At 43.6% G+C, this 18,674-nt stretch overlaps 1 protein-coding gene across 2 annotated transcripts in view; it reads left to right on the forward strand.

Moving 5' to 3' along the window:
- The first annotated feature begins 1,209 nt into the window (after positions 1 to 1,209).
- LOC143982179 (RAS guanyl-releasing protein 1-like) overlaps positions 1,210 to 18,674 on the forward strand; it is an 80,370-nt gene continuing 62,905 nt past the window's right edge. The window contains exons 1-6 of one of the 2 annotated variants that reach the window (XM_077480672.1): positions 1,210 to 1,385; positions 4,838 to 5,043; positions 7,368 to 7,473; positions 7,574 to 7,627; positions 10,090 to 10,224; positions 10,368 to 10,515. In XM_077480672.1, the coding sequence (XP_077336798.1) occupies positions 1,363 to 1,385; positions 4,838 to 5,043; positions 7,368 to 7,473; positions 7,574 to 7,627; positions 10,090 to 10,224; positions 10,368 to 10,515 (672 nt within the window). In that variant the 5' untranslated portion in view covers positions 1,210 to 1,362. Of the gene's footprint in view, positions 1,386 to 2,396; positions 2,471 to 4,837; positions 5,044 to 7,367; positions 7,474 to 7,573; positions 7,628 to 10,089; positions 10,225 to 10,367; positions 10,516 to 18,674 lie in introns of those variants that run through there. The other variant, XM_077480683.1, reaches the window with a different exon arrangement.

An 18,674-nucleotide genomic window follows, 5' to 3' on the forward strand; every position in this document is an offset into this window, starting at 1 on the left:
TAATATTGGGATCCAACCAGTTGCCTGATTGACAGCTGTGACTCCACTTGCGACAGAGAGCTGAAGCCAGCTGTGCCTGTCCCTGTGCCCAGCCCAACGCTCTATTGAGTGCTGGAGGAGTAGAACAGAGAGTGGTGACTTACAGTCACAGCTCTCCACTCTCAGCAGACCGAGAACTGAGTGATCAGAGGTCATGTGATAATTCAGTTCTCGGTCTGAAACTGGCCATAGACGGTTTGATTCCAACCATGTATGGGCAGGCTGAATGTACCCAAGTTGATAAATTGATCAACTTGGGTACAACCAACATGCCCATCCCCTCCCCCGCCCAACGCTCCAATGAGTGCTAGAAGAGTAGAGCGGAGACTGGTGACTGACAGTCACTGCTCTCCACTCTGAGCAGACCGAGAACTGAGTGATCAGAGGTCATGTGATCATTCAGTTCTCAGTCTAAAGCCGGCTATAGATGGTTTCGATTCTAACTATGTATGGGCAGGCTGAATGTACCCAAGTTGATAAATTGATCAACTTGGGTACAACCAGCCTGCCGGATTTTACATGTGATTATTGCTAGAGGCTGTTATAGCCACAAACAATAATCACTGTGTTATCCAGGCGGGGATGGCTTACAACACCCCACCCCCCACCCCCCGCTGGGACAACACAATAGCTCCGTGGGAGGGATTCCCCTACAACACTGACAATGCTGATGTGGGAATCAAGTGATTTTCTTTCGTGCAACCCATAGGGAAAACAAATTGATCCATCTATAGCAGGCTTTAGACTCTGCTCACATCATCAGAGCATGCGGGCATTTCTGCACGCCGCGTGTAGGGCAGTGGGGCAGATAATAAAAAAATTAAATATAGAAATTGAAATTCTGAACCATTTTGTTTCAATGTGGCCCGTAACTGTTTACCAAAATACTTAAGTGGCCTTTGCTCTTCAAAAGGTTGAGCATCCTTGCCTCAGGGGGTAGGAACGCTGTAATTGATCAGGATGTTAGCACTCTTCATTCACTTTTTGGTTTTGTGAACTGGTCATAGTCAGCCCTATAGATAATCCATTATATGGTGTAAGAAGAGCTGCACAGAAAAGGGGTTAACATCTTAGACATGCAGCAACTGGTTGCATGTTTCGTAAGTTATGGTTAGACTTGGTATGAGCTCTCTCTGTAGTCTGTATTCACTGTCAGTGACACACTTTGCAGACGGTTCCTCTTTATCTGAGCTTACAAGAGACACTCCCCTGTCAGTCATTGTGTCCCAACTCTCCTGTGCCTCTTGACACGGGGGTCTGGTGATGTCTAAATAGACCCCAGAAACACGGCCCCCGATTCTGTCCTCCTGCCTTCCAGAAAACATGAACCGCAAGGACAGCAAGAGGTGAGTGTGCCTGCTCTATGTTGAGTGACACCCAAGGAATTCTGGGTTTATAGCTTTGGTTAGCAGTCCTGACAAACTATGCACTTGTCTTAGTCTGCCATATGTCTGCAGGGGGTTTTTCGGGGGTTCGTGATCTAAGACATTTGATGGTATATTATGAGATGACTGCATAAACGACTCCAACAGATGAAAGAGATCAGTTCCTTATTTTGCCTGGTTTCTGCTTTTTTTTTTTTCTGTTATGGAGTAGTACTGTATGTAGTTTTACGTGATTAATTTTGAAAGAGAAAGACAAAGTATGGTCTATGGGGGCATAGTGCGAGACTTTTTTATACAGTTTATTTATACTGATCGGCGGCAGAAAAATCCCCATCAGCTCTGATGTCAGATGTATAACTGCTCCTTTAAAATATGTTTTTTGATGCGACAGCCTAGGCATGTGGTTTGAAACGAAAATTGGTCATCAGCAGAAAAGACCTCGGTAATAAACCACTGGGGTTTTTTCTTTTTTTTTCTAACTTGCAAGGCAATGTGATAATGTGCTAGTATGCGATAAAACTTACCTTAGAACGAAGCCCTCCAGAGAGGCTCTGTCACTGGCAAAGGTGCTTCCATCTTCACCCGGTCTTCCTTCTGGGTTCGTGGACTCCAGCTGTGTGAGGGACCAGAGCTGCAAGAGCCACAGTTTACGGCACAGGACTCTGAAAGAACGGCACGGGTATGCCATTCCTTCAGAGTGCATGTGCCGGTGATGTCTCCGGCTGCATCTACAGTAAATATCTCCTAAACGGTGCATGTTTAGGAGATATTTAAAGTAGCTATAGGTAAGCCTTATTACAGATCACTGGGCCCCAAGCACACCCACTTGTGTGAAAATAGATGATGAATATTCGCTATTAGCACACTGATTCTCGTCCCGGCCAATCAGGAAGCGGGTCCTGGCTGAAAGGACAGGTGATCCTATTGGATGGCTAGGAGGAGGAGGGAGGAGACACACGGCAGAAGCCACCATAATGCAGAGGAGGAAGAGAAGTGATGGAAGCCACTGTCCTTAGGAGCCTTCCCCGCCTGTGATATAGATATGGGTAAGTACGGGACTGGATTACCAACCAACAGCCCAGGGGGGTAGGGGGTCTTGGTGAGGGTGACCTGACCGACCAGGGGAGAAACGGTGGACAAGGGGGTGCCGGCCGACCGTGGCGATGGTTGCTTGCTGCCCAAAAAAAACACCAGCTGCCACTGCCGACATACATGATGTACACAGGTTTATCACCCTGTTTGCTCTGGCACGCCTGTTCTCCTTACAATCATGTGCATCAATTTTCATGCAATGCCAGTTCATTAATTTTGAAGGGCACCCCAATGTCCTGTTATAGTAGAAAGCTACACACTCACACTGCAGTCCAGCACAATACAACTGCTATTCGTTGCAATTTTTTGCACTGCCAATTCATTAAAAATTAATGGGCTACCTTAAAGAGATTGTAAACCCTCACCTTGTAAAACAACCTATCCAGTTTAAAATAGAAATGAAAGGCAAAACATGTGTGTGTAGGTAGAAAAAAACATTATAAATATGAAAATATTTCCCCTTTCTTATAGTTGATTACATTCCCTCTGCTCAGCTGCATAAAAGCTGCAGGAGAAGCAGCAGCACACTGAGCTTCCCAATGAATGGCTGTGCAGGGCAGGCGTGTCAGGACAAGTCTGATAATTGGAGGAGAGCAGACTGAGTTCCCAGCACAGCTGGGGAACTGACCACGCTGTGTTCTCCTGCTTAGTGTGGTCAGTTTTTAAAAGGAAAGCAGAGGGACTGGCAGGAGCACCAGGGATTTCACACAAAGGAAGCAATACAAAGAGAAAAGGATACTTTTTTGTACATGGTATAGCAGGCAAGTGGCTAGTAAGCGGCAGTCAAGTGGCCAGTAAGCTGCTTCAATTACTATTACAAGGGAGCTGACCGCCGGCTCTAAAAAATGATACCGGGGGAATGCCCGCAGCTGCAAGCATCATCCCGGTACAGGCGCCGTCCCCCCAGAAAAATGCCACCAAAGATACGCAGTAGATAAGCCCCTGGCGTTATGTACAATGTTTACTTTAGGAATGGCACAGCCATTTTAAATAATGATTTGTAGCAACATTGCACAGAAGACATTGGGATATCTCAATTTAATACATCTACTTTTAGATATTTAGAGTGTGAAAACCATTGATTTTGATGAGAGATGGCAAATGTGTATATATATGTAGCACTAACCCCCGAAGGAGCTGCTGGTTCGATTTGGGCTTACCGTTACCTTCTTTTCGCCTGACTTCACATCTAGGGGTGTCCCATGGTAGATGGCCCAGTAACTCGAGAGACTGACAACAGATCCACTTGAATGGATTTTATTTGCAAAAAAACATAGACAATGAACAGTCTCTTAAATTGGGATCAGAGGGTTGGAAAGGAAGTTCAGGTACTCTTAGTGTCAAAGTCAAATGTTGAAGAACTTGCTTAACTTGACTGCATCCAGAGAATAGCCATTTGCAGCTGGATGATCACTCAGGTTGGACAGTCCTTCTCTCACAAGGCCTAGCAGCCAACAAGGTGCTTTACTCAGGAACAAGTCTCTGCCACAAACATTGTTGTAGAACATACAAGATATGTCTCTGCCACAGACGTTTTTGTAGAACACGTAGGAAAACTAAACTTGAAGAACACTCATGTGATACCTGGATCTTTCAGCCAGCTTGGGGATATCCACGAGACTGGATTCTCTTGGGTACTTCAGCCCTTCCAGGCTCTTACTAAGAAACCAACCCGTACGTGGTCTTCTTCTGAAGAGTCCTCCCCTGGAATGCATGAAGCCACTGGGTCTCTCCCAAACCGGAGACGGCACACAAACACCTCAGAATCCTCCTTTAGTTTCCTTGCCTCGGGCTAGCCAGCCCCGAGACATCAAGATCGGGTGGATCCGCACCCCAGGCCATAGCCTTCCTGGGGGCTAGTCAGGAGGACCAGGACCATGAAGTCAGTACATCCTTCTGGACCGGAACACCAAACCACGTGATGTTCGCATCTTAAATACCCTCTTCCAGAAAGCACAGCAAGAGCGCCACTCCCACTGCGCGGGCTCCGAGAGAGAGTAACTTAAGCAACCAACCAGACCATAGTTCCATACCTGCCAGAAGAGACAGTGACCCCTGTGGTCAGGCGGAACATCTCATAGTCCAGTCAGACTGATGCTGAAGTCCAAATTTAGACAATTGTACCCAAACCAAACTGCTGTTTAGGTATAACCTTAACTTTGAAAATGCATAGCTTGTGCTCTTCAGGAGCTGGCTCTACATTAAAAAAATATATATATTTTTTTTTTTTCACTGTATATAGTATACTTAATGTAAACGTATTACCAGATGAATATATGGTTAGACAAAGATAACATTGCATTCAACCTTTATGTTCCCAGAAAATCGCGCCAGGAAAGCCAAATGGTAAGCAACAATGGAGTCAACCTTCTCGTTAAGAGCCGTCACACTCAGAGCAGGAGGAGAAGACGTATGACCTGCCCAAGCTCAGCTGAGATTAACAAGGCTTTGATGACCGTCACATTAGAACAACTGGGGAAGGGATGCAGCCTGGATGAACTTATGGAGAAGTGCATACAATCATTTGGTAAGTGGTTGACCATGGACCTAATGGACTGTATAGCGAAAGCAGGAAGCCCATTACAAGAGATGTGAGGCCATTGTCTTCTGCGCCACTCTTGTTTTTTTCTCAGAGTTGTCACTTCAGTGTAAGGAAGGCCCCTAAAATATCTCATATGTGTCCTTGTGTAGAATTTTGAGTCCTGTCTCAGTCTGATGTGAATGTGAATTTCATCAAATGTGGTCATATTTTCAAAGAGACTTAAGTTGACGGTTGTCAGGGCTCAAATATCCCTATTTGTGATTATGAAATATTCAAAGCTGCTGCATACAGTATATAATTAAAATTGTTCCAGTCATAGTTTTTTGCCCAACTTCCCACTTGAGGATCAGACCCATGTTACTGTGGCATGCTGCTTTCTTTAGTAAATGCGCGTTTCTAGGCTTCAAGAGGACACTGAACAGGTTTCTCAAGGGTTGAGGTATAAGTTGGTAATTTAATGGCTCCTACACATATGAAATGCTGTCTAATGTCCCATACACACGAGCAGATTTTCCATCGGAAAAAATTTGGATGGTTTTTCCGACAGAATTCTGCTCAAGCTTGGCTTGCATACACACGGTCACACAAAAGTTCTCGGAACTTTCAACCGTCAAGAACGTGGTGATGTACAACACTATGACGAGGCGAGAAAATTATGTTCAATGCTTCTGAGCATGCGTTGAATTGTTTCTGAGCATGCGTAGGAATTTTGCATGTCTGAATTGGTACAGGCGATCAGAATTTCCGATCGGAACTTTTTCCGACTGAAAAATTGACAACCGGCTCTCAATCTTTTGCTGGAGGGAATTCCGCCAGCAAAAGTCCAATGGAGCATACACACGGTCGGTATTTCCGACCAAAAGCTCACATCGGACTTTTGCTGGTGGAATTTCCAATCGTGTATACGGGGCATAAGATTTAAGGAGCCTAACCAATTGTCAGTTTATATTTAACAAACGTCTTACATCTATGTGTCATCCCTATACAACCTTTGCTCAAGGATGCAGCAATTGGGCAATAAGGAAAATCGTATTCACTATTCCATTCTCTCAGGTTCTGGGGCTGGCTACATGTACTATCCTTTGTAACCCTAAGATGTTTTAGTTATTTTGTGTTCAGTCATTTTTCTCAGACAGTAAAATGGCCATTACATAGCAATCATGTTATAGTTTTGACGAGGTTACGATGGTTACATCAGAACAGTTTGGAAAAAGTGGAACAGAACTGTAAGCAGTTATATGGTTGGTAGACAGTTTCATACTATAAACCTTGGATTTGAAGGTGGTGTCTTGTTATGGTATTTTCATCTGCCAGGTGCAAAACATAAGGTCTGTGTAAGCTAGAGTCTTTGGAGTCGAAGCTTACACAGGGCTTAGGAAATGATCAACCCAGAATGAAAATGTGTTCCTCCATACTTAAAATACTGTTTTTTTTCCCCTTTGGCACTGGTGGGGGAGAGAAATAATTGAATCTGTCATTCTCACCTAGGGTTTCTCCAGTGGGTATTAGGGGTACCTTGAGCTATAAGCAATTTCTGCCTCTCAGATAAGTATCTACTCTCACCAATGATGATTTTAGATATTTGTAAGGAGGTTATTCTTCTCATTGACCACCAAACTAAAAAGCATTCCTCCCACTGACCATCAAGCCAACATACCATAAGCTATAGATACATTAGTTGTCAGTAGTTTCCTGAGGTTTGAAAGTTTGAGGTTGATAAAGGCTAAAGTATACTTGTGTGGACAGGCGTGGGGCTTTAAGCAAACCAGTTATTTTCCCTGAAAACAAATATTTGATTTAAAAATGTGTTACAAATATGACGGTCCACAAGTTTAATCTCATTTATCTAAGGACACCCATAGATTTCAGGGGGTGATCAGAGCTCAGGGCATAATCTAAATACCTAGCTGGTGTGCATTCATGTTCATGACTATAAAGGAGAAATGAAGAATAGCATACATGTGTTGCTCATCCTCTGAGGAACAACTGAGATCAAAACAGGTCATCTTACCGGATTACCTGATACCAGGCTTGATTTAAGAGTTACCAGTTAGTGGCCTCTATGGGGCACTCACAAGAGCTGCCTTGGCCTAATTTTCTATAATAAATTTGCAATATAACTGTCAAGCTTTTTCTAAGGTACCACCATAAGCCTCTCAACCTTCAGAACTTTGTTGAAAATATAATAGCTAAACAGACAGTTTGATATCTAAGACCCATTGGGGTTATCAGACATTTTAATGAATGTTAGATGCTCAATGCATTTACCAGATCTTACTTATTTTGTTTTGACTCCGGTGACTGAGAAGATGCGGATGGAAAGCTCTGGAGAAATGAGGACACTGTTAACATGGTCCTCGTCATGCACAGCTGGGTGGTGCCATCAGCAGAGTTTGCACGAAAACTGCTTCAACTATATCCTTATCAGCATAAATCCATCATCAGGGTGATTTGATATAGATTATGTTCTGCTTATTTCTTTATAATGGTATTATGTTCCTTGACAACCACTTACCTACAGGGAAGCAGATCAAAACCAAAGGAAGAACCAGATTTGTCATTTGTTAAGGTAAGCATACATCTCTCCTTGTATTGGTTTCCTGGCTCAAATTGTGTCCCGTGTGGCATAATAATTAAATAAAATTGTACTTTAAAGTGGAAGTAAACCCTCCTATCGTTTTCAGTCAATGAAGCTGCCATCTTGGCCTCTAATAATTCTTCAACTGCCATAATGCTGCACATGTGATCAGTTATGACACCAGCCATTGGATGGTTTGAAAGTTTGGTTGAGAGCACAACCAACGTGAAAGTTAGCATTTCCGGCATGCCGGGAATGTAAGTGTTTTTTGAAACTGGGTTTACTTCCACTTTAATTACAGTACTTGAGTACCAGCTTGTATACTGTACAGTATACTTCTTCATTACCAGGCCATTTTTTAATACTGTACCCAAATGTATTTTATATAACTGTTTTAGACAACTGTAATTTCGGTCGTATTTTATAACCACCAAGTTTTTTATAATTTAATAAATAGAGGGAAAAAAAGACCAACAATGTTGAGAGAAAACTAAATTATAATACTCTGTTAAAATAAAACACTCCTGAAATTAGACCCTTTTGGAAATTGTGAGATGATTTTTCACTATTTTTTTTTCCAAAATTAGGAAACATGATGGTATTGAGGTTGTTAAAAGGACAAAAGTATTTCAAAGTGATAGAGGAGAGTATAAGTGGGTCAGCTAGTAAGAGACTGTCTCTTCGCCCTGCATTAACAAAAGTGAGATTCTCATTTTGAACTCCAAGGAAACAGCTAAATACACTGGTGAAATATACATGCTGCGTGTGTATATGTATACTGTATATATACACTGCTGTGCAAGTTTTAGACAGGTGTAAAAAAATGCTATAAATTAAGAATGCTTTCAGAAATAAAAGTGTTAATTGTTTATATTTATCAATTAACAAAATGAAAAGTAAATGAGCAGAAGTGAAATTGAAATCAAATCAATATTTGGTGTGCTCACCCTTTGCCTTAAAAACAGCATCAATTCTTCTAGGTACACTTGCACACAATTTGTGAAGGAACTCGGCAGGTAGGTTGTCCCAAACATCTTGGAGAACTAACCACAGATCTTCTGTAGATGTAGGCTGCCTCAAATCCTTCTATCTCCTCATGTAATCTCAGACAGACTCGATGATGTTGAGATCAGGGCTCTGTGGGGGCCAAACCATCTCTTCCAGGACTCCCTGTTCTTCTTTACACTGAAGATAAGTTTTTAGTGACATTGACTGTATATTCGGGGTCATTGTCCTACTGCAGAATAAATTTGAGTCCAATCACACACCTCTCTGATGGTATCGCATTATGGATAAGTATCTGCCTGTATTTCCATTTGCAGATATGCAGCCCCAAACTTGGAAGGAACCTCCGCCATGTTTCACTGTTGCCTACACTCATTATTGTACCGCTCTCCAGCCCTGAGGCAAACAAACTGCAACCTCCAAGTCAAAGCCTGCTGTGTGATAGTGAATGGCAGTGTCAGCCTAGACCCCGCCAGGTCTTGCCCCCAATGCATTTCACTCCGCTCACAGGAGCTTACTCATGGGGATCAAAAAAGCTTGAACATCACATCTTAAAACCCCAGTCTGCTTTAAAAACTTTGCCAGGGAGAGGAGATGCTGATGCAGTATACCTACCTTGGGTCTTGTTGCTGTGCACAGTCTTGCAATGACCTGTGACATGAAACTGTCTTCTACAAACTCACCTTAGTAGCAGAGTTTGGCTGTTCCTCACCCAGTTTTAAGCCTCCTACACAACTGTACACATGAAAATGATTATCATTAGCACCTGATTGGTATAATTGATTAATTGGTCAATCATACTCCTGACTTTAATCCTACAAAATCCCTGACTTTGTGCAAGTATACAAAGTGTGCAAGTGTAAGTACTGATGTTGGCTTGATGCAAAAGTCACACCAAATATTGATTTGATTTAGATTTTTTTTTTTAGATTAAATCTTTTGCTTGCTCACATTGCATTTTGTAAATTGATAAAAATAAACAATTAAAATATATATTTTTAAAAGCATCTTCAGACATGGCTAAAACGTTTGCACAATAGTGTATATATTGTATATATTATATATACTGTCTGCAAAAGGTTTCTGATTATCCACTTGTGTGATTTGTACAGCACAGGCAGAGAGCACAACCAGACAGATGACACCATGCTCTAGCATGGATGCTCCTAAAAGTTGCAATTCTTTAATTATATATATATATATATATATATATATATATATATCACTGTCAATTTAACTTTACATCTTTACACTTTACTGTCGTTTATATTTTATTTGCTGACATAGAAATGTCTGTCCTGTCTGATTAATATTTGAACCAATAACTGTTGGCCTTGAAAGTTGATAGCAACCTTTATGGTAGTTAACTTGAGATTGTAACCGCATCTAAACACTTCTAAAAACACCATTGTGTTTTACTGATGAACTCATCTGTTTCACACCTGCAGGTTCTGGGTAAATCACTATCCAGAGATGTTCCGGCTTGACCGTGAATTAGAAGAGCTGATGTGTGATTTTTGGGAGGTGGTTAAGGACCGCAAATGGCAAATTGACCACCGACAAAGTCTTCATACATCATTCACGTAAGGACTTTATGCAATCCAGTCTCATATATATTTCCCCAGCAGCTGAGGAAACTTTACTTCCCTTTTCTTTTTCCTTGCTGTTCTTGGTGTGTTTTCTTTTATATTCTTCACTTTTCCTTTTTTATCATTTTCAATGCCAGATTTGAGCCGGAAAGCCAACAGACTTTTCCAGAGTCACCAAGCTTCAACAAGAAGAGAAAAGTCTCCCTTCTATTTGATCATCTGGAACCATCAGAACTGGCAGCGCATCTCAGCTACCTGGAGTTCAAATGCTTCTGCAGGATTACGGTAAAAAGAGACTCTACAATAAAACAAATTTGCCTAATGAAAGCAAGAATTCTAAAAGATTTATAGTCCAAAATTGTATAGTTAGTATCTGAAACATGAAAATAGATCACATTTACCGGATAATTGATGGGAAGTGCAGGCTAATAACCACATAACTATTTTAAACTGATGAAGACTGGAGTATGGGTTTGATGTTCATTTGTTAAAATTGTAATTACTAAGATGACCGTCTAGGTAAAAATGGCATAAAAATCGAATTCATTAACTCCCCTTCAAAAAGTTTTGTTTGATTGTTGCTTATCCCAATTAAACAGTGTCAAAGGGAAGTTTCATAGGGTGTGAACAATTTGTTCACTATAGTCAAATGAATGGAGACATTGTGCAGCTTTATCCTTTAAATAAATTGAAAGCTTCCATTAGTGGTTGAGAGGATGGAGAGTGTTCCCTCAGTGAGTTATGCTTACATTGGTCATAAAGAGGAATGAAAGGGAAATTAAGAGTACTGCCATGCCATAAGCCCTTTCTGTCTATAAAGTGATATGAGCACACCTTATTAATCTGGTGCTCAGCTGACGGACCAGGACCCCATACAGCCCTTTGGGAATTTCTGTATGGCCTTTGGGGGTTCTGCAGACAGTACATGGATAGAAGACAATCCGCAACTCCATACATGCTCTTCAATAATTCTGAATTTATTGTAACTCCATAAAAGATAAATATGTACAGTAGAAGTTAATGAGTTTCAGCCATAATGGCCTTGCTCACAGGTTGTGAACAAGGCCATTATGGCTGAAACATGTTAACTTCTGAAAAACATAGTGTATTTATCTTTTATGTAGTTACAATAAATTTGGAATTATTAATCAGAATGTATGGAGTTGTGGATTGTCTTCTATCCATTTCCCTTGTTAGCAACTGAGTGACTGCACATCCTGCACCCGACAGCGCTGGAGAATCTCTACATAATCTGGGGTAGTAGCACCCTTTTCTTCTATTCTCTGCAGACAGTAGTCTGTGCTTTCTCACTGCCCTGTAATAGCAGAGTCTCATGTAATGTGACTTTATGTAGCATGCCCATAGTCTCTGACCATCCCCAGTTGTATGTCTGTCATCTTTTTTTTTCAAGAGCCTGCAGAACAGAGCATATTAGCATACATATCGTGTGTGCTACGTCGGGCTTCTGCAAACACTGCCTACCTCAGGGGTAGAGGTCCGGCCCATCAATTCATGCGCACCCTAGCCTGCGGACATGTTCACCGCTGTCCTCTTCATTGGACAGCGGTGAGCGGCCAGTATCACAGAGCTGAATGGGGCGGGAACCACTGGAGTTAACTTTTTCCATTACACGACAGGTGATTGGTTGCCGGGCGATTCTAGCAACCAGTCACCAGCCTGTCAATGTGAAAAGTTAACTCCAGCGGTTCCCGACCCCATCCAGCTCTGTGATACTGATCTCTGCTCTGCGTGCTGTACACCTGTGTAAGGTAGAGATTTCTACCTAGACAGTGTGTGTCATGGAGGGGCAGAGGACACTACAGTGGGGGGTGGTGGTGCAGGGGACAGAGGACACTATGGGGGTACAGAGGACACTACAGTGGGGGGGTTCTGGGGCCAAAGGACACTATGGGGGTACAGAAGACACTACAGTGAGGGGGGTGGTGCAGGGGACAGAGGACACTATTGGGGTACACAGGACACTACAGTGGGGGGTGCAGGGGACAGAGGACACTACAGTGGTGGGGTGGTGCAGGGGACAGAGGACAATATGGGGGTACAGAGGGCATTATGGGGGTACAGAGGACACTAAAGTGGGGGTAAAGAGGACAGAGGACACTGCTTTGGGGGCACAGGAAACTTGCTATGGGGGGAGGGGGGCAGAGGACACTATGGGAGTGATGTGAAGGGGACAGAGGACACTGCTATAGGGGTCCAGAAGACACTGCAATAGGGGGGACCTTATTAGGGACCCCATCACCTCTGGGGACAGGGATCCCTTCTCGCCTGGGGACAGGAACCACATTACCCCTAGGGACAGGGACCCCTTCACCCCTAGGGACAAGGACCCCTTCTCGCCTGGGCACTCTCCCCTGGGGATAAGGACCCCTTCTCACCTGGGTACAAGGACTCCTTTTCATCCACGGGGACAGGGACTCCTTTTCACTCGGGGGGACAGGGACCACATCACCCTTGGGGACAAGGACTCCTTCAAACTTGGGGACAGGGGCCCCATCAGTGGCAGCTGGTGCTCTATTTTTGGGGGGTGCAAAGAAAGCCCCAACGCCCCCCCCCCTTCTCTCACCCGCGATAGGGCCTATAGATAGATAGATAGACACATAGACATACAGATAGATAGATAGATAGATAGATAGATAGATAGACAGACAGATAGACAGTGTCAATTTGCTGTCCCCTCAAAATTACTCAACATCATTAATGTCTAAACCGCTGGCAACAAAAGTGAGTACACCCCTAAGCGAAAAAATTTCGAAATTGGGAGGTCACCATTTTTTTCCAGCACTGTCTTAACCCTCTTGGGCATGGAGTTCACCAGAGCTTCAGAGGTTGCCACTGGAGTCCTCTTCCACTCCTCCATGACGACATCACGGAGCTGGTGGATGTTACAGACCTTGCACTCCTCCACCTTCCGTTTGAGGCTCCACAGATGCTGTTTAGGTCTGGAGACATGCTTGGCCAGTCCATCACTTTTACCCTCAGCTTCTTTAGCAAGGCAGTGGTCTTCTTGGAGGTGTTTTTGGGGTCGTTATGTTGAAATACTGCCCTGCGGCCCAGTCTCTGAAGGGAGGGGATCATGCTCTGCTTCAGTACGTCACAGTATATGTTGGTATTCATGGTTCCCTCAATGAACTGTAGCTCCTCAGTTCCGGCAGCACTCATGCAGTTCCAGACCATGACACTCCCACCACCATGCTTCACTGTAGGCAAGGCACACTTGTCTTTGTACTCCTCACCTGGTTTCCGCCACACACGCTTGACACCATCTGAATCAAATAAGTTTATCTTGGTCTCATCAGACCACAGGACATGGTTCCAGTAATCCGTGTCCTTAGTCTGCTTGTCTTCAGCAAACTGTTTGCGTGCTTTCTTGTGCACCCTCTTTAGAAGAGGCTTCCTTGTGGGATGACAGCCATGCAGACCAATTTGATGCAATGTGCGGAGTATGGTCTGAGCACTGATAGGCTGACCACCCCGCCCATTCAACCTCTGGAGTAATGCTGGCAGCACTCATACGTCCATTTCCCAAAGACAGCCTCTGGATATGAGGCTGAGCACGTGCACTCAACTTCTTCGTTCGACCATGGCGAAACCTGTCCTGTTAAACCGCCGTATGATCTTGGCCACCATGCTGCAGCTCAGTTTCAGGGTCTTGGCAATCTTCCTATAGCCTGAGCCATCTTTATGTAGAGCAACAATTCTTTTTTTTCAGATCCTCAGAGACTTCTTTGCCATGAGGTGCCATGTTGAACTTCTAGTGACCAGTATGAGAGAGTGAGGGTGATAACACCAAATTTAACATGCCTGCTCCCCACTCACTCCTGAGACCTTGACACTAACAACTCACGTGACAATGGGAGGGAAAATGGCTAATTGGGCCCAATTTGGACATTTTCACTTAGGGGTGTACTCACGTTTGTTGCCAGCGGTTTAGATATTAAAGCAGTGTTCCGCTTAAAAAAAAAAAAATAATAATTAAAAGCCAGCAGCTACAAATACTGCAGCTGCTGACTTTTAATAATCGGACACTTACCTGTCCCAGGGTCCAGCGATGCGGGGGATCGAAGCCCCGCTTGTCTCCCCCGCCGCTTGCCGTGATTGGCTGCGCAATCATCTGGGACTGGAGATGTGTCCCAGATGATTGACAAGAGGGAGGGGGCAGAGCTGATCTCCCTTCCTGCACCAAAGGAAGTGACGTCAAGAGCCCAGGCGGTGAAGGAGGCAGACTACGAGGGACCCCCTCGCAACAGGCATTTAGAGTAAAAAATATATATATTTCTCCAAATTTTTTTTTTTTTAGGTTGGAACTCCATTTTAATGGCTGTGTGTTGAGTTATTTTGAGAGGACAGCAAATTTACACTGTTATACAAGCTGTACACTCACTACTTTACATTGTAGCAAAGTGTCATTTCTTCAGTGTTACAGAACAAAAATATTACAGCACACACATGCAAAACTGACATTTACCTCCAGTAAGGCTTTTTTTTAAAAACACCTAGACATTTTCAGAAAACATTATCAAAAAATATGGGGATTTGGTCACACCATATTGTTATATGGTGCTTAAGCCCACTTACTGCGACAAAGTACCCCATGATTAGTGGGTCAAAAAGGGAAGGTACGGCAGGGCTGCGTTAATTTGTTGTGCCACATCCAAAAACAATATATACTAGAAGAAGAATCCCCTGGGGGTGGATTTTTAAGGTACGTACAACAATGTTTATAGAGTAGTACAAAAAGTTATTTTATTTCATAAAACACACAAAAGAAATATAGTATACAACTAAAATACATATCTAAGGGTATACATATACAACCGGTATTTATAATGTTATACAGCACTTGATTATGCCATATAGTCCATGTAGAGAAGATCACCCTACGTGTTTCGGAGCTTTAACAAAGCATGTCCTTCTTCAGGGGTTTAAATACCGCATTTACATGGAATAATACTAGTAAGGAAGATGATATTGTCCAAAAGATATTGTTTAATAAAAACAAATAATTACAGATGACCACACGTGTAAGAATGGCTCCGCCAGTGTTCAAGGTACATCCCAAGACCTGTCTGCATGGAGGCAAATGGTATAAATGTCGTACCAGTTTGGTACCAACCAAAAAAGGTTATATGAACCAGAGATGGACTGAAACTCTAGTAGTGCTCCACCCAAAAATGCTCTGTGAGCAGGCAAAATAAGGAGTAGCTCATCTGACTGGCGTCATGCGTCATGCATGTTGGATCCACAGATCCAACATGCATGACGCCAGCCAGTCAGATGAGCTACTCCTTATTTTGAGTTTTTTTGCCTGCTCACAGAGCATTTATACTGTATACTATATTTCTTTTGTGTGTTTTATGAAATAAAATAACTTTTTATACTATTCTATAAACATTGTTGTACGTGCCTTAAAAATCCACCCCCGGGGATCCTTCTTCTAGTATATATGATTAGTGGGTCCTACACTATCCTTAGATCGGGATATCCCGATTCTCTGAACCATGGGAGCTATACTCCTCCATATGGGAGAACATGAGGTCTCCACCATGACACAGGTGGTGACAAACAACAGATTTGGGGGGCACACCCTGAAAAATGCATAAAGATGGTACTGCCATAAGACCATACAACAGAACAAAAATATTACAGCGCACACATGCAAAACTGACATTACACTATGGATAGTGTAGGACCCGCTAATTATGGAGTACTTTGTCGCAGTAAGTGGGCTTAAGCACCATATAACAATATGGTGTGACCAAATCCCCATATTTTTTGATAATGTTCTTTTGAAAATGTCTAGGTGTTTTAAAAAAAGCCTTGCTGGAGGTAAATGTCAGTTTTGCATGTGTGCGCTGTAATATTTTTGTTCTGTTGTATGGTTTTATGGCAGCACCATCTTTATGCATTTTGCAGGGTGTGCCCCCCAAATATCTTGTTTGTTTATTTCTTCAGTGTTGTCACATTAAAAGATATAATAAAGCATTTACAAAAATGGGAGGGGTGTACTCACTTTTGTGAGATACTGTAGATCGATAGCTAGATAGACCTGTTGAAAGTGAGGATATACTCAAGGCCGTCTTTAATATTGATTGGACCCGGGGCAAAAATTTTCTTGGGGGGCCCCCCTCTCCCCATGCAATTTCACTGTCCACCTTCTCTGAGACATACAATAAATAGCAGCTACACTTAAAATCAGTTTACTGTATCAGATCAGGCAGTGATTGTGATTGGTTGCCAGAGGTTACAGCATATCATTACTGCTTACTGAGTGGCTGCTAGAGGTTACAGCACACATTAAGGCTCACTGATTAGTTACTAAAGGTTACAGCACATGATTTCTGCTTGTTGCTTGGTTGCTAGAGATTACTGTACAGTAATACTGCTCACTGGTTGCTATAGGTTACAGCACATCTTCTCCTCACTGCAGGGGGGCATGATATACATATGAATGCCAGCTTAATTTACATATGAATGTCACAGACCTCAGATATTTACATATGAATGTTGCTGATATTTACATATGAATGTCGCTGATATTTACATATGAATGACGGTTATTTACATGTAAACACAGGGTCTGCAGGTGAGTCATCTTTACAAAACAATAAGGCAGAGCTGGGCAGCATTACTAGCAGCACTTCAAATTGAGATATCAGGACACAGCATAGGTCTAAAACTTCAAGGGACAAGGGAATTTAAACTGGGATAGTTGGCAAGTATGAGGCAGCTGATTTTGGCCCCACAACAATGACAGGGCCCAGGGCAGCTGCCCCTTTTGCCCTGCCTTAAAGACGGCTCTGGATATACTATACCATGGCTGTAGCAGGCCACAGTGCTAGGGCCCCTCATGGTATACACAGTATACAGGAGATGTGTAATGAAATTCTGCAGAAGACTACCAGGTGAATGGCCGGGGTTGATTCCCGGGACAGAGGTAAAGCAGGGTGCCCTCCCCCTCCCTCCACCCTCAGTCCAATCACAGGATCACGGGATGAGAATACTGTAGACTGTAGTACAAGGTGGACAGACACTGACAGGGTGTCAGTTCACATTACCTTGCAATGCTTTTTCTTCATTCGTGGAGCCAATTTCACACTGGCACATAAACCAGAAGTGACGCCACTGCCCGGGGAAACCACCGCCCATGTTACATAGTTACATAATTAGTCAGGTTGAAAAAAGACAAAAAAATAAAATAATAAATTACAGAGCTTCTTTTAGGATCCGTGGGTGGATGCCATCAGGTCCAGGTGCTTTATCCACCTTTATTCTGTCCAAATATTTCTGGACCACAGCACCAGAACTTTCGAACGGACCCCAAATTCGTACGAACTTTAGAACCCCATTGAAGTCTATGGGACTCGAACGTTTGAAATTAAAAGTGCTAATTTTAACGGCTAATATGCAAGATACTGTCCTAAAAAGGGTTTGGGGACCTGGCTCCTGCCCCAGGGGACATGGGTCAATGCCTAAAATGTTTTTAAAAATTGCCGTTTTGGTGGGAGCACTGATTTTAACCACTTCCCGACTGCCGCACGACGATGTACGTCGACAGAATGGCACGGGCAGGCATAAGGGCGTACATGTACGTCCCTGCCTTCCCGCGGGTCGGGGGCGATCGGGCCCCCGCCCGGTGCCTGCGGCGGTCGGTATTCGTTCGGGAGCGATCCCGGACGAGGGGGCGGCCATTCATTCATGGCCACCCCCTCGCGATCGCTCCCGACGAATAGAAATCGTTCGTGACATCACTTTCTCTCCTGTAATGTAAACACAGGAGAGGAAGTGATGTAATCTCTCCTCCGTGTCGGTATTTTTCGTTCCGACACCGAGGAGAGAGGATCGGTGAGTTGCACCAACACGTCACTACACAGTAGAACATGCCAGGCACACTCACACCAACCCGATCACCCCCCCAATTACCCCTGCCCCCCAGTCACAGTGACACCAATGTCATTTTTTTTTTTGCATTGGTGTCATTTGTGACTGTAATAACTGTTAGGGCAGTTAGGGTTAGCCCCCTTTAGTTCTAATGTACCCCCCTAACCCCCCCATAAAGGTTTAACCCCGTGATCACCCCCCGTCGCCAGTGTCACTAAGGCTGGGTTCACATTGCAGCGGTTTATGAGAACGGATGTGATTCGCACCGCACTGCAGTGCAAATCACATCCGATCTCTGTGCGATTCGAGTTCAGCCATACAGATAGTATGGCTGAATTTGCATCGCACCCGCCGCACCCGCCGGAAATTCGCACGGGACCATTTTTTTGGCCCGCAGCAGAATCGGATCGCATGGGTGTTCACACCATGCGATCCGAGTTTGCAGATCGCACTGCGATATGTGAACTGATCTGGGGGTGTCATTAACATTTCACTGACACTCCCAGCAGTTCGCATAGGGCAGTGTGAACTGCCGCCGGGAGGCA

This window comes from Lithobates pipiens, unplaced genomic scaffold (genome assembly GCF_037356315.1).
Source record: "Lithobates pipiens isolate NorthernLeopardFrog02 unplaced genomic scaffold, aLitPip1_a1.2 Scaffold_1, whole genome shotgun sequence".
NCBI classification, from domain to species: Eukaryota; Metazoa; Chordata; class Amphibia; order Anura; family Ranidae; genus Lithobates; species Lithobates pipiens.